This window comes from Vollenhovia emeryi, unplaced genomic scaffold, assembly GCF_000949405.1.
Source record: "Vollenhovia emeryi isolate VEMERY1.0 unplaced genomic scaffold, V.emery_V1.0 DF939254.1, whole genome shotgun sequence".
NCBI lineage: Eukaryota > Metazoa > Arthropoda > Insecta > Hymenoptera > Formicidae > Vollenhovia > Vollenhovia emeryi.
Genome location: NW_011967112.1, coordinates 267,310 through 283,518, shown reverse-complemented (window position 1 = coordinate 283,518; position 16,209 = coordinate 267,310). Strand labels below are relative to the sequence as shown.

At 44.9% G+C, this 16,209-nt stretch overlaps 1 protein-coding gene across 1 annotated transcript in view; it reads left to right on the top strand.

The window, feature by feature from the left end:
* Positions 1-3,416: 3,416 nt before the first annotated feature.
* The window catches only part of LOC105559793 (lachesin-like), an 84,453-nt gene continuing 71,660 nt past the window's right edge, over positions 3,417-16,209 (top strand). Inside the window, exon 1 of the mRNA XM_012008377.1 lies at positions 3,417-3,846. Within this exon, the coding sequence (XP_011863767.1) occupies positions 3,795-3,846 (52 nt within the window). The 5' untranslated portion in view covers positions 3,417-3,794. The remainder of the gene's footprint in view (positions 3,847-16,209) is intronic.

Below are 16,209 nucleotides of genomic sequence, written 5' to 3'. Positions count from 1 at the left end.
CACCCTGTATTTCTAATCGATCGCTTTATATTAACAACGACGTATCTCGTTTTGTCACGATCCTTATTCATCTTCTCTGTTTACAACATAGAGAGGTAAAATGTGAATAAAGACGAACTATCTGACGCGATGCTAATATATTAATGAGAATTTAAAACATTTGTAGATCCTTAATGTTTCATGACGTGGAATTCACGTTATATAAAAATCATTTTCTTTATTCACAACATAGAGAGATCAAACATGAATAAAGACGCAATCTAGCGATCCTAATGTCTAAACATTGGTCCAATATTGGTTATATTAGAAATGCATTGGCCGATATTGTCCAACGTAAAGCCAATACTGGTCATGAAATTAATATAAATATTGCACGATAATAATTACATAATATTAGATTTATATTGGAAGTGCATTGGTAAATATTTAACAGTGTATTAAGAATATTAGTCCTTTAATATTGATACAATATTAAACCAATATTGCTACATAAGAGAAGGATCAATATTGGGAATGCTAGATTACATTATTTCCCAATATTTTGCCAATATATTATGCTACTAGGATCGCATTCTACATATAATCTTTATTCACAACGTAGAGAGATCAAACGTGAATAAAGAAGACACGATTCTAACATATTAACGAGAACTTAAAAACTTTGGGGAAAATCTGTAGATCCTTAATATTCCACAACGTGGAATTCACGTTCTATAAATGAGCGCGAATTTCCGCAACTAATTTCGTCTCTTTCTTCAAAAATTAATTTTTAAATCCGTTCTCCTCCTTTAAAGACGAAGCTTTGTTGCTTGAGAGAAAACAAGCTTACGTGAGAGTCAACCTTCGAAAGAAAACTATTGAACAAAAAATATAGAACTTACAATTAGAAGAGAAGAGGAAAATAAATTTAGAAAGCGCGCGTTTATTTAAAACGACGGGCTCTGCGTCGTCAATTAATTAGCAAGTCACGATTCCGCAGGCAATTGTGTAGGCAATTGCGACGATCGGCTTGTTAACCGATCGTCAAACTAATCACCCCTGTGTGTTGAAATCTCGTGCCACATGACTCACGTTTCCTCCTTGTACGAGTAATCGGATCGCGATGTAAAAGAGGAATGTCGGGTGGGACCTTCGGGAGGGAAAGGACATGTCCTTCGCGTTAAAGTCCGAGTAGCATCGGCGTTCGCTTAGAAAGCGGGAATCGAGCGCCTAACGTCCTCATCGTGTTTTACACATAAGCGAGCGGGATGATACGTCCGTCGCGTGCAAATCGGTGCCCATATGTGCGCAGGTAAACGACGTTGGCATGCCGGGCCGCTTATGCGTCGCGGCGTGCGCTCGCGAGAAACTTTACACCTACTTACATTCATACGTTTTCGCAGCCAACTTTGGCATTGGCGAGACCGCGGCGGCTTTGCCTCGAATGTCAGACGGCCATTCCGAGAAATGATCTGTGACGAAGGAAACTGGTCCGCGAATAGGTCTGCGAGTAAACTGCGCGAGGCCTTTTATCGCCAAAATGAATCGAGTTTTGCTAAACGTCTTCGATTCCGACGCGCACTTTTATCCGAGAACGGTGGACAGGGAGAGGACACGTCTAACTCGAGAGCGAGAAAACCGGAGAATATGCGTTTCTATTTTTACCACCGTGCATTTTTATATGTACGAGCGCGCACGCGGAAACGAGCAGAGTGGAGCGTGACATCGATAAGAAATCGACATAATTGCATTCCGGAATCGAGATCTTGTTAAAGACCTATTTAGCCTTATCGCGGCACCATCTGAGATTATGCGCGTGTCGAGTGTCTGCGCAAAGATAAACGATAACGGCGGTGATCGTGGAATTTTTTATGTAAACGATTTATTATCCCCGAATTAATATCGCGGAGATAAAACATTTTGCGCCAGTACTGGGCGCTGTTACTGAATTCAGCTTCTGAGAAAATTGTTCTCAAATGAAACCTCGTTATCCTTCGTAATAACTCGGTGCAACCATCCGCCATTTCTTTGAGATCGAATGCTTGAAACTATTGGGAACACACGGAGAGAATTTTTCCTCAAAGTTTATCCTGGAGATCGTGTAATCGTGGGACAACCCGGCATTTTGAAGAATTTTATGGGAGTTTTTTAAATTTCACCACACATTTTACTAGTAGAATGTACAGTAAAACATGGCATTTCAACGAATTTTATAGAAGTTTTTTGAAAGTTTACTACTCATTTTACTAGTAATTATACTTAGTATACATTTTACTAGTAGAATGTACACGCACCGGCATAAATGCTGTCCTTATCCTTGTGAGGTGCACGCACACAACTACAGGGACTCTAGTCCCTGCATTTATGCCGGTGCGTGTACAGTGAAACGTGCACTGAAAAAAATTTCTGGTTGAATATGGACGAATCAGATAATTCCTTTAGGATTTACCAGAATTCCTTTAGGATTTACCAGAATTCCTGTAATCCTACAGAAATTCTGGTAAATCCTAAAGGAATTCTGGTAAATCCTAAAGGAATTATCTGATTCGTCCATATTCAACCAGAAATTTTTTTCAGTGTGGCATTTCGAAGATTTCTATGGGAATATTTTGAAATTTTACTACACATTTTACTAGTAATTATACTTAGTATACATTTTACTAGTAGAATGTATATACAGTGAAACGTGGCATTTCAAAGAATTTTATCAGAGTTTTTTGAAACTTTACTAGTACTTACAAGTATACATTTTTGATTTTACTAATGGAATGTACAATAAAATTTAAAAAAACTCATAAGGATCTTCAAAACGCCATGTTCCATTAGTGCCAGTCCACAATAGAGATTTAAACCCTAGGCCTTAAGAAATTGACTAATCGCAGCCGTGTATTCTACTCATACCGTGATTGGCCAATTTCCTAAAGCCCGGGGCTTAAATTATCTATTGCAGACTGGCATTTACATGATTCTCAGGAAAAAGCCTATCACACAACGCCAGGCAACAGGAACAGGGAATAGAATTTCTGACGCGTTGGATTGGTTGGACGAAAATTTCCGACGAATCCAACGCGTCAAAACTTCTATTCCCTATTCCTGTTGCCTGTTGCCTGGCGTTGTGTGATAGGCTTAAATTTGAAGGAAAAAGTGCTCACGGTGTACCGTCAGTGGCACCGAGAGGAACACGCCCAATGTGTTCGGCGTATGTATCATCCTCAGCTTAAAGTTCGAATTCGCGGCGAACCTCAGCGCACACGTGGAAGCGCACCAACACATCTGCGCGCTCCGCCAAAGGACGAGCGCGCCGCCGCGCCGCGCGAGGCTCGGCCGGTTCGGCCGGCGCGCGCGACTGCGCAGCCGGACCGCGCAGGTCCCCGTAAAAAGCCGGGGGCGCGATCCCGCCGCCGCTCTACGGATCCCGCGTAAGTACCGCGCGCGCGTCCGCCTCGCTCGCGCTCAGTTTGTATTCGGTGTCCAGCTCGATTACCGTTCGGGCGGCGAGGCGAGAAGTACGGCGTTTCACGGTGTGACGCGGATACGCCACCGCCGCGCGTGCCTCCGATCCCTTTCGTCGCGATCCAAGTCGCCCGGGTGTTCCTTCGGAGATTGCACGCGTCTCTTCCCCCGACCGCCCCTCCTCCCCCCCCTGCGCGCGTGTTGCCATCGATCGCGCGATCTTCGCCGTAGGATCCGCGACGACCGCCGGCGAGTTTCGGTCCGAGGGGCGAGTGGTGCGCATTGTGCCGTTGGTTGTCAAGTGGTTTAAACGGGAGGCAAAGGAGGAAACGAAGCGAGCGGAACGACTCGGGGGGGAAAAGATGCTGCCGCCGCGAATACTCGGCCTCCTGGTGCTTCTTCTCGCCGTGCAAGGTGAGTCTCTCTTTCTTCCGTTGCCGCTGCTCCGCGCTCGTTGATCGTGGAAACTTTTTCCCGGGAGCTTCTTGCTTTCTCTTGGCGCCGCGCGCACATAAATCGTCACCGAATTCATTTCTAGAGGCCGTCGCACGTAAAATCTCGCAAGGACGTGAAACGTAAGCGTAAGTCCCAGTCTACAATAGAGATTTAAGCCCTAAGCCTTAAAGGCTGGTCTACAATACATGGAGTAAGCTGGAGTAAGGAGTAGGAGTAAGGAAATAAATCCATTTTATTTCTTACTCCTACTTCAGCTCTTGGGCTTACTCTCGGTGAATCAAAATGCCATCAATCAATGTTACAATTATTTTAAAAATCATGCCCGTATTTCAGCTTCCTTACACCAAAAGCTAGAAGTTAGGGCTCTCCCTTACTCCTTACTCCACGCTTACTCCACGTATTGTAGACCACGCATAAGAAATTGACTAATCACAGTCGCGCATTCTACTCATACTTGATCGTGATTGGCCAATTTCTTAAAGCTTAGGGCTTAAATCATCTATTGTAGACTGGGACTAAGGAAATCAACAGATTGGATTCGCTTGCGTTATTGCCTTACGTTCTCGACTGTGATTGGTCCATTTTCTTACGCTTACGTTTTGCGTCCTTACGGAATTTTGTGTGTGAAGGCCTTTGCGTGTGTAAGCTCGTGTTTCTCTGAAATGCGCGCTGGGTCGTCGAAGCCTTTTCGAATTTTCCAAGTGGAATTTGTCTCGGCGATTATAAAAATACAGCGCGTGCGTCTGTTCTTGATCGTCGAAACCGGCAACTTTGCGATAACGCGCTTCTCTAAACAGAGACTTTGACGTTTAAACGAAATTTATCGGAGCTCCCGATAAAGTCTCGTTATCTGCCCCGTTGTCTACCTCGAATATTTATTGTGTGACGCGCCGGGGAAAATAAACATTTTATTTTCACGTCCGTTGTTGAAACCGACGCTGTTTTTCTCGCGGTGAAAAACAAAAATCAAAAATTGATGGGCGACGTTGCCTCTCGCCACGGAGGTGCACGAATAAAACGCGGAACGGCGCGTCTCTCCTATATTTAACGTCAATTAATTTAACATCAATTAAGATTAGCCCGTACGCTCGGCGTCAATGTCAATTAGAATGAATAATTGACGGTGAACGAACGAGGTGAGGATTCGAGGATGCAAATGGCGTATTTTTATCGCGCGCGTTCGCCCCCGCGTAAAAATACCACCGTGAGAACCGTAAAATTAACGCGGGCGACAACGGGCGCGTAAGAATGACGCAAAGTCATTTATGGCGGAAACGCTATACGCGCCGTCGTAAATCGCGCGATTGCCACTTGTTGTTCGCGCAACTTTACATACCTCTCGTAGCAGCGCGGAGCTAAAGAGCGCTCCTTATTGCGAAACCACCCATTTATTATCGCGCCTCAGAGACGTCGCTTCTGTAACGAGCACCGGGCGTTAGAGGCGCGCGTTGCGCTACGACGATAGCGTGGAACAGACCCGTCATTACGCCAGAGCGTGGCGAGTACCTACCTTTCCGCTCGCGTCCCGTTGCTCGCCGGCGAAAATCGGGGATTGTGCCGGCGCGCGTGCATTGTCGGGCCGTCGAATAAAGATCGCACGCGCGCCCGATCGGCCTGCATTCACCGACGCGCGACAACGGACGCGAGCTCGAACCGTAGTGTACAAAGGCCCGGTCTACAATGACTACGTTTCCACCGAGGATCAGAGTCGGGTTAGAGTCGGGTCAGAGTCGGGTCAGAGTCGAGTTGGGGTGAGCGCCTCGGTGGAAACACCAAATTTAAACCTTGAACCCTATCTTATAAATAAAAAAGCTACTTATTACTGTTTAACCTGTTGGCAACACTACAAGAACCTAACAAGACTCTTGTCGTTTCTACCGAACCGCGTTTGGCCCGTCGAACCTCATTAACTTAAAAATTTTATAAGGCGGGGTTCAGTGTTTCCACCGCGAGAGCGATCGCCCCAACTCGATTCTGACCCTACCCTAGTCCAACTTTGACCCTCGGTGGAAACGTAGCCATGGAGACAGAAGCCAGCAGTCAGAAATCGTAAACCGCGAGTTGGAAATCGTAAAGAAAAACGTTGATCCGCAATGAGTCATAAGTCGCTAATAATCTAGCCAATCGGAGACGAGGAAATTTATAGGCAATCGTTTGCCTCAACAAGCTTGATGAGTTTCGAATCGTCAATATTCTCGTTGGGTGCAGCGATTTCCGTCGTTAAACGAGTTTGGTTAAATACCGTTTTGTTGAACGACACGTAAAAGAAATACCTAGGATCAAGGTTACTGAAATGTTACTTTGTAGAAAAATTTCACTCAAAAGATTATAATATACTTACACGCATATACTGCAAATTGTCAGTAAGTACAAATTTTTCTCGCATAAATATTCCGGAATATAACCGCAACCCCAAAGCCAGATGTCTTGGGTGGCTTGAGGCTCTCGATAAAAATGGGCATATGATTGGCTCTGAGTGGTCAATCATAAGCTACGTATAAGCTGTAAGTTAGGAGGATCCTGCCCTGGTGTATGGCGGAATACCACGTGATCGGGGCTGCAACGATCAAAGGGGCCGGCAGAGAGTGGCCCTGCTAGTTACCCTATGTTCAACGTAGAGATATCGATATCGAGAAAAATTATCGAATATGAATGTATTCGTCAACTTGGAAGGTATCGCAGTTAACGTCGAACGAATAGTCAACATGTAGAACGAAATATCGAATAATCGGTAATATCGAATGTCGATAAACATCTCCTCCAGCTGAAACGTCTTATTTTCCAATTAAGAGCTCCCATGCGCTATCGCACTTTCAATCTGCGTCCCCACCTCCCCCGGGAGCTTGATCTCTAATTAATTTATTGAAAAATGGTTTTTATCACAGCGAGATGCAAGACCGGTTTGTTTTACGACCTACGAATGTTGTTTTATCGATCACGGTAACGTAACTGGCGTCGAAACCTGTGATTTAGGCCCGCTCCTTTTCGCCCCGGCGCCCGAATAAAAAATCGCGCCCCGCGAGCGCTCAGATCGAAGGCAAACGCGGAACGAAAGGGACGCTTAAAGGGGACGCTGGAGTGTTTCTGCACTTTTGCACCTTTCTAACCTAGAAACTATCAGTTCGCGGAAACACTTGTGTAATATACAAATTAAATGGCTTACGTGTACAGACCGAAAGCAGCTCGCTATTCCGGCCAAATGAAAGAACAATATGGCATCACTGAAACTAAGTTTGTAAGTCCAATAAAAAATAATAGTGAGCAACACATACATGCAGTTCATGTAGTATGTGTGTTGCTCGCTATTATTTTTTATTAGACTTACAAACTTAGTTTCAGTGATGCCATATTGTTCTTTCATTTAGCCGGAATAGCAAGCTGCTTTCGATCATCTGTACACGTGCCATTTAATTTGTGTATTGCACAAATCTTTCCACGAAGCAGACAGTTTTAAGTGCAAAAGATGCGAAAGTGCAGAATCACTCCATCCCTTAAGGGGATGCTGGAGTGATTCTGCACTTTTGCACCTTTCTAACCTAGAAACTATCAGTTCGCGGAAACACTTGTGTAATATACAAATTAAATGGCTTACGTGTACAGACCGAAAGCAGCTCGCTATTCCGGCCAAATGAAAGAACAATATGGCATCACTGAAACTCAGTTTGTAAGTCTAATAAGAAATAATAGTGAGCAACACATACATGCAGTACATGTAGTATGTACGTTGCTCGCTATTATTTTTTATTAGACTTACAAACTTAGTTTCAGTGATGCCATATTGTTCTTTCATTTGGCCGGAATAGCAAGCTGCTTTTGATCATCTGTACACGTGCCATTTAATTTGTGTATTGCACAAATCTTTCCACGAAACAGACAGTTTGAAGTGCAAAAGGTGCGAAAGTGCAGAATCACTCCAGCATCCCCTTAACGTCTCTGCCGTACGAGCGGTCGCGAGCAGTAACAGCGAGCATTGTACGACTAATCGGCGAGCACGTCGTGGTGGCTGCCACGGAAGAAGCAATTACGTGTTAAAAAAAAGCTTAATTACGCTTCCTGGTGTACCTACGCACCGGAAGACATTGCAGTCGCGCCGGGGCGAGTCGGCCGCGTCACTCGAATTGATCGTCAAGTCACAGACCGGTATTGATCGCGCCGATTCGACGCGACTGACCAAAGCCGATCGAAAGTTACAGAGAAAATTTACGAAGTAACGAATAGACGCGCCCTTCCATACTGCGTTTCGGAATAATTAACGCTGATAGCCTCGAACTGTAGGTGGGAAGAACGCAGCAAAATAATTTCCATTGTCGAAGTAAGAGATTTATCGGTCACAAGTTTATTGTCGCATAAAGTTGATCGAGGAGATCCAGAGTCAGAAATATAATAATATAATACATAAAAGAAACTTCAGAAGATTACTTGACCATGTCTGGCAAATTTTTATGTTTGAACTCACATCGTTTCGTCTATGGTTTGTGGTCCTTTTCAACAATTTCTTTGTTAGGTCAGTTGAAAAGGACCACAAACCATGGTCGAAACGTTGTGAATTCAAACATAAAAATTTGTCCGACATGGTCAAGTAATCTTTTGAAGTTTTTAGTTACTTCTGACCTAGAAGATCTCCTCCGGTTAACTTAATAACAATACCTAATTTGGCGAATTGAGGGTGTGAAAAATGTGCAGTATTCATTTCCGGTCATCGGGCGGCTTTCAGCTTTACTCGCGTCTCGTTTCCGGCCTCGTCGTGCGTCGATTACGTAATTCGCTATTGGAAATCGGAAGGGCCGCGCTTTAGGGGCTCGCAGCGGGCGAGGGGGAACGCGGATTCTCGCGGTCGTCGTCCAGAAGGGAAGTCTGGCAAAAAGCGCGTCCGCGCCGAGGAGAGAGAATTCCATTGAGTATTCTCCACGTGAGGTGCCGCGAAGGAGCGTGGCTCGCCGGAGAACCGGTGGCGATGGTTGAATGGCCCGAAAATAAGATGAACGAGACCGATCGCCGGGCGGAGGTGGCGGTGAAGTACATGGGGGGCGGAGGGGTGGAGGAGGGGGAAGACCGGCCAGGTGAACGCGTGTTTCAGGTAGGAGAGAAGGGCTCGAGAAGGCAGATGGTCGGGACACTCGGGACACATCGAAGCGGCCGATGGCCGGTCGATAGCGATAAGTTGGACATTCACGGCTTTCTGGCAACCGCTCGCCAGGGAATGCTCCTCGCGGCCTCCTCTCTCCGCGGCGCGTCCGTTTTATTTCTTTTTATAACATAATAGAAGAGCGGCTTCCTTTCTTTCTTATCCCGGCGGACGGACCACCGCCATAGACCCGGGCCGCGACTCGTTTCGTGCGTGACTGCGATCGTGAGGTGCCTGTCCGAACTCGTAGACGAATTAGGAATTAGGGAACAACCGGTATACGTGGGGCTTTCGTTATTAATCCTTGAACGAGCCCGGCACGAAGCGACAAGAAAACTAGAACACTCGTGACTACTTGTCATTTTTCAGCTTTATTGGCACCGAAGGTGTTTTTATTTGAATCTCGAAATCCTTTCTCGAGGAAAAATGCCTGCGCTCGGTTAAATTAATTACGAAAATGAGATAACTAACATTATTTAAAAAGATCTTATTAAATCGAAATATCAACGAAATTTCGTTCAGCGATTATAATTCTCTATTTATTGAGTGAGCGCAAAATTGTAATAATCTCCGCGCTATAATGTCTGCGTAAGGATAATTTGTATACATATTCAATTGATCTGTTTATTTAAATTATCTTCTCTTTTACAAGCCTTTTCGCCTACAGTACATAATTTTGTAACTCTGTGCTTTTCATTGTTTTGTCCAGTGGTGCTCGACGGCATTTGACCGCATGTCGTGCGCCGTTTGAATTTGTTAGATTGGACTTGATAAGAGTCAAAACCCATGGCCGAAACGTTGCGCCGATAAAGAAAGTTTTCCTGTTGCCACACTGAGAAAGAGTCTTTGACAATTTATTTGCGGCATATAATGTTTATCTCAGTGAAATAATTTTCAAAGACTATTTTCTCAGTGCAGTTACGTTCGAATTACTTACCCGAATCAGTTAAATATTTGCTGGCGGTTGGAATTTTTTCATTTGGTTCTAATTTAAAGTGTCTTTAATTGCTCGTTCAATTAATTTTATGAAAAACTTGTTACGATATCCCAATAATATTACCGCGACTACTCCGATTAGACAACGTTAATCGCGTCTACTTAAAGCCCATAACACATATATCTTTTTTTGCCAAATTATTATGAGGCCACTGAAGATAATTTTTTGTAACTGCAATCTCGGAGAATTTTGTAGACCGGTTAGAAATCGATATCTCCGTGTAAGAAAACCTCACGCAGGATCGTGTGACGTTGGTGTGGCGCCAAGAGCACGATAGCATCTGAGTTCAATGTACGGGCGATACGGAACTGATAATAAAGAAAAGAGCGCCGATAAAAGCGTCGCGACGCGGCCGGGTCGTCAAGGACTGGCACGAATTTGAATTGGTGATTCGACAGCGGTGGTACACGAGGCAACGCAGTTGCCAGTGCGATAATTTGGGTGCAGCCCCGTCCCGATGACGGACATTAGCGTACGCGACATTATGCTCGCGGTCGTGGCTCTGTGAAATTTAGCCGCTCGTCCGGCTTGTCATTACACGCGACCCACATTAATTTGCGGGGCAAAACAAATGCTGGGCGCCTTTAAGGCCAAATTGGCGACACGCTCGTCGGCGGGTCAGGTTTCAAAAAATTCGCGAAATATAATAAATTATTGTCTTTCGCTTCGTATTTCGACAAACGACTAATTTCCAACAAATTCCCTGCTCTTTGTCCAATTTCCGTCGTTTGAACAGATAACTAAAATTCGTGAAATTTCTCCTCGCTTAAATTTCAACGACGGGCGATCGGAGAAAATCAGAAATTTAATATTCAAGCCCCCTGCATTTCAAAAAGTTCATTTGTATTCGTAAATCTGATTCGTAAATCACTGCCCATTTATGCGTGTCGAAGGTTGCGGGCAATAACGGTTCTCCCTTTCGCAACGAGGCGGCTCGTTTTTTGGAATGCCGAGGCACGTGGGGAAAAGCGGAAAAGCCGGTTGCACAAGATGAAACGCGCGTACGATCGAGCGGATTGCGCAACCAGACGGGCGGCTACAAGGATCCTCGTCGTTTCTCCTTGAATCACTCGTTACTCTCCTTCCGCCGCGTCACCGATCCGTGGAGAAATTTAAGGGTCAATACAAATGAGAGCCTCAATAGCAGCCGCCGCGGTTAAGCCCCGTGTTGCCTGTCGACGCCTATGAACGAGGGAGAATTTGTCGAACAGCGTGACTCCATTCCTGGCATACATTGTCATCAATTTATTTAATTCTTATACGTGTATATACGCGCACCATCTTGTTGGCCATCCAGCGAGAAACGCGTTGATCTTTAACAGAATCTTCTTGTGGTGCATATTATTTTTATGTCGCAGCGATAAAATTTTAACGCGACATTTCTCTCGGCCATCCTTGACATTTAACGACAGTTCGGATCAGCTAAACCTCAATTTGCAAATGTGACCGAAGCTTTTAGGAATTGGACGATTCGTCCTGCATAATACGTAGCTTATTTGAAAACAGGAGAGTCTCGGGAGAGTCTCAGGAGAGTGCAGTCTCTTGTATTTTTATCTACCCTGCCGGAAATAATGCTACAAAATTCTACACGAAACTATAAAGTATATCTACCAGAATCCAAGAAATTCTACGTAAATTTAAAAAGTGTTATAAAAAACGAGAAAATGCTAGAATTGGAACACGTTTGTTATTTTTTGTAATATTCTATTTATTAATTCTTTAAAATTTTATTTCTCAAAATTTTCAAACTAGGACAGTTTTGTACTAATTTTCACAAAATTGTACATTTTTATGGAATGCTACTTGCAATAATTTCTTGATTCGAGAACATTGCAATTCCTGGTATTATTTCCTGTATATTTTTACAAAAAAAATTAATGTTTCAACGAAGATATAAAAATTTCTACAAATTTCTACTCCAAGTCATTTTTTTGTTGTAAATATTTATAGAAATTTTTTCCGCTTGGCTAATCGCGGAATAATTAATGGGTGAGATAATTCCATACTCTGCGCACACAAAGCTCATTATATATTTATATATTTGTAGCTTCCTCCCGACGGGCGCGCCTCGCGCGCGCTTTTTTTCTTGGCGAGAATGCGTCGCAAATATATTTGTCAAAGATTACGTCATAGGCACGCAAGTTTAGTCCGGTAATTAAGTAATTGAGCTTGATAGGGCCGGGAAGAGGGGGGGGGGGGGAGCCGTCGTACGGGAGGTCAAACCCGCATGAGAAAAAGCGTTTCTGTCCATGTTGTACCTTAGTCATCCCTTTCTCTTCCGTTTTGCCGGGATTCCCTGGAGAGATGCATTAATCGCCATATACTCGAATCGGCCACTCGTGAGGAAATGCGATACTCGAGTCAGCCGGACTGGACTGTTACCGTCCATAAGTTTGTCAGCCTAGCCGGCGTAAGGGACAGCTGGCCTTCAACTTTGGGTCTCTCCGAATCCTATCTCGCGCCGTGAAACCGTGGCTATAAATCTCTCGTATTCCCGCAGCACATTCACGCCAAGAGGGAACATCGAGCAAACCTCGCTTCTTTGATAATCACGCTGTAATCAATCCTCATTTGCAAATTTATAGACGGCGAATGTGCTCGTCGATAAATCTTCATCTTTCGTAGAAAAATACGGGTGTTTCGCGGATAGAAATTCCTTATCTCTCGTTACAGTCGCCTCCAGCGCGTTGCGTCATCGACTGCAAAAAAATGAGATACAGAAATGACAACTACTCCGAGCAAGAAAAATTAATGATAGTCGCGCGAATATGTGCACTTTCGAAACGTCAGTTTAACGTCTCGCTCACCGCGAGGTAGCGCGTTAATTAATGACCCAAGTGTAATATGCCAACGCCCAGGTATGCGCGATAGTAACGTTTCGTGCACGCCGCTTGCTCAACGCGTAGGAAAATCCAGAGAATGCGATTATCGGTCTTCGAATTACAGCTCAAGCTAGATCGCGTCTTTCGCGTTGCATAACTGCCGTTTTGTTATATCGTCGTGCACGATCCCTCGTTCCTCGGCTCGAATGCCGTGGCACTTGGCATTCTTTTTTTCCACCGGAGTGGGAGCGATAAAGCCGTTAACGTATTTACATAAGAAATTCTTATCGCGCGGGAGCCGTCCGAGAGAGTAGTGTCTGACGAGCTTTCAAACATGCCGATGTTTACTGGTGAAATTAGCGCGTAATTAATCCGCGATTATTAATGCCGTGATCGCCGTCCGCCGAGCCGCCAAGGAGGCCTCTCGCGAAGGACGTCCTGTGTCGAAACGCTTTCGAGGCACAATTTTTCTGACAATGTGACCGCCGCCTTTGACTCCGCGCACAAGCGCGACCGATAGCGCGTTATTATGAAACCACGCGTTACGCAACGATCGTTCGGTGGAATATTTATAATAGTATCGAGTTTCGCGCTCTTTAGCGCCTGGGATTCGTGTTTTGATCTTTGCGTCTGGGCGTGTATTTTTTGTGTAAGCCGATCCTGCCGAATATTCGACCAAATCGTTCTCATTTTTAGAACTGGAGAAGAACGGCGAGTAAATTAAACCGAGATCAGAGCTAATCTACATCGGTAGAAATAAACGTATTGTCCAGTTTTACCGATGTATACCAATTTTAATTTACTGCCCATCTTCTCCTACTTCCAAGGCTCGGTTTCACCAACGTTGTTTAACTTTAAGGGGATCCTCAAAACGTCTGTTTTATCGACATTCTTCGTTGGAAGTAATCTTTTAATTGGCTTTATATAAATGCAAAATTCTTTTGCGGAATTAAAGTACGCAGCAAAATCTAGACGATGCTGGACTTTATATCAAAGACGAAAAAAAAAATAAAAATTGGACTAAATTTTGGTACACTTGACGACAATATTTGCTTGACACAACAATTCTACAATGAATATGTACAAAATGAGACCAGCATACTCTATATTGTGCAATTAGAACTAAGATTAATAGCCTAGAAAAAAAGATTACTTCTAATAAACGCAAGTCCAGATATCCAAGTCTAGAAGAAGAGAAAAAGTGGAGTATGACGTGTAAAAATGGTTGCAGGCTTTTTCGAGAGACGTCGCGGCCAAACATCTGTCAGATTGTCAGTAAAGCCATGGTGTTGGCGATGCTAGAATTCGATCCCAAATCTCGGTCCGAGCAATGTGTGGCTAATAAAATCGCTGCTCTTTCGTAAAACTTGCAAATTGATTGGCTGTAAATTTCTCGGACCGAGTAGAACTTGGAAAAATGACGATAATTGACGTTTTTAATTCCGCCTCCTATTTTATCGACACTGATCGAGTTTGCCAGCAGCTTTGGGATCCCCTTCGTCATCAGTCAACATTTTTCTAGAAGCGATGAAAAATATCGCAAAGGCGCCCAAAGTGATGGCAACGGTCCGTTGGTTCGTAACATCTGTTTCGCGCGTCGCATTCCATGCTCTCGCGATGTCGAATGTGCGAGCCACATAATCGAAACAAGGCGCCCGTCCAACGTTCGCGGGCTCTCGTTTATTCCGAGCAAAACCGCGGCGAACGAGGGAGACACGATTCCGGCGTTCCCGTTTCGTATTTAGGCCGAGCCCGCGCTCGTGGCCGGCGATTTCTCGCCGGCCGGCCGGCCGGCCGGCGCGAACCGAGAGAACGAGATCCTCGCGCGCGAAATCATTGCGGCGAAAGGGCAGAGAGCTTTCCCTCCCTCGCCCTTTTCCCGTTGTTTTTCGTGATAAGCCTCATTTACATGCGCATTCCTATGGTAGCGATTTGCACAGCTGCGAGTGAGAGACGTCAAGCCTCGGCCTCGATGCGCGACGGCGCAGCCGTGTAAATATCTTTTTCCACGCAGGCATTTTGTATGTATCTCCCGCGTCGAGGGAGAGTAAGAAAGAAGTAAGACTTTATGCAAGCAACATTCACGCGTTTCACCTATTCGATCGACAAAACAGCGCGGAGAGAAGCGAACGTTTCCGTGGTTTGCGCAATTCACCCGCTAAGGAAGGAGAGTAAATTTACCGAGATCTTTCAAGCCGCCTCTTACGTACAATTTCGTCATATTTTCTTAACGGAACCAGTTTCGATTGACAAATATGCGTGAAAACTTATCTACTTTCTCAGCCGAGCGACACGCGCGGCTTTGTGAAAATTAGCGAACGTGGAGAAAAAGCCCGATTTATATCCGCGCGATTCTAAGGCTGGACTCACACCTAGGCAGAAAAGCAGAAGCCAATCAGAACTCGCAGCGTTGGTGGTAAACAGCACATTCTGCTGACAGAAAGTAGAAATTATTGACTACCAGCGAGAGTTCTGATTGGATTTCTGCTGTTTGCCCACTGCTTCTCCGCCAAGTGTGAATCCGGCCTGATTGAAGTAATAATAGATCGTGTCTTGGTCTGTGACTCACGAGCGTGCGATTATGAATATCTTTGCAGGTAGTTTTTGCCCGGCAATACAGTACGGGGCACACATTGTGCTGGCATAGCGACCGTGCGAACGCATTTTGTGCGAACGTTTTAAACGCGGCTGAGACTTAAGGAACCATCAGCTTCCCGTCCAGCTGTCGTCCGGGAATTTTAATAGGTCGGACCCGCTGAAGGGTCTCCGCGGCATTGAATTTATTAGCATTCGGTTTTATTCGCGGGAGGAACCAAGGCTACGCGGGAGATTATACGAATGTTAAACGAGATCAATCGTCCTCGTGCAAGGCGTCTAATAAAGAATCGCCGTGACAAACAAGAAGTGTTTGCGATTCGCGTCCGTCTTGACATTCCGCGTTTCATAGAGCTCGCAATGAATCGCTTCCACGAGCTGATAAGCGCGACAACAAAATGTTTGCCTACGCCGAGGCTATCGCCGGTTTATCGAGCAGTAAGCAAAAGTATGTCAGAAATCTAATTTTTTCCACTTCTCATTCCTGTGTTACGTATTGCTGTAAGGGTACTGCGATTCTATTCTGTGTTATACAGGGTGAGTCTTTCCATATCCGACAAAATTTTTGAGAAGGTAGAACGGATCGAGATGAACGGAAAAGTCCTGTACCATTTTGCAATTTTCGTAATAGTTAACGAGTAATTAATTATTAAAAATCGTTGTCTTAGGCCGGCCTACCGCCCAATTCGAGCGTGTGGCAAAATGTGACCGCCCGGCGATCGATATTGCTATGCGCACATCTCGCCACGCGCTCGAATTGGGCGGTGGGCCGGCCTAAGACA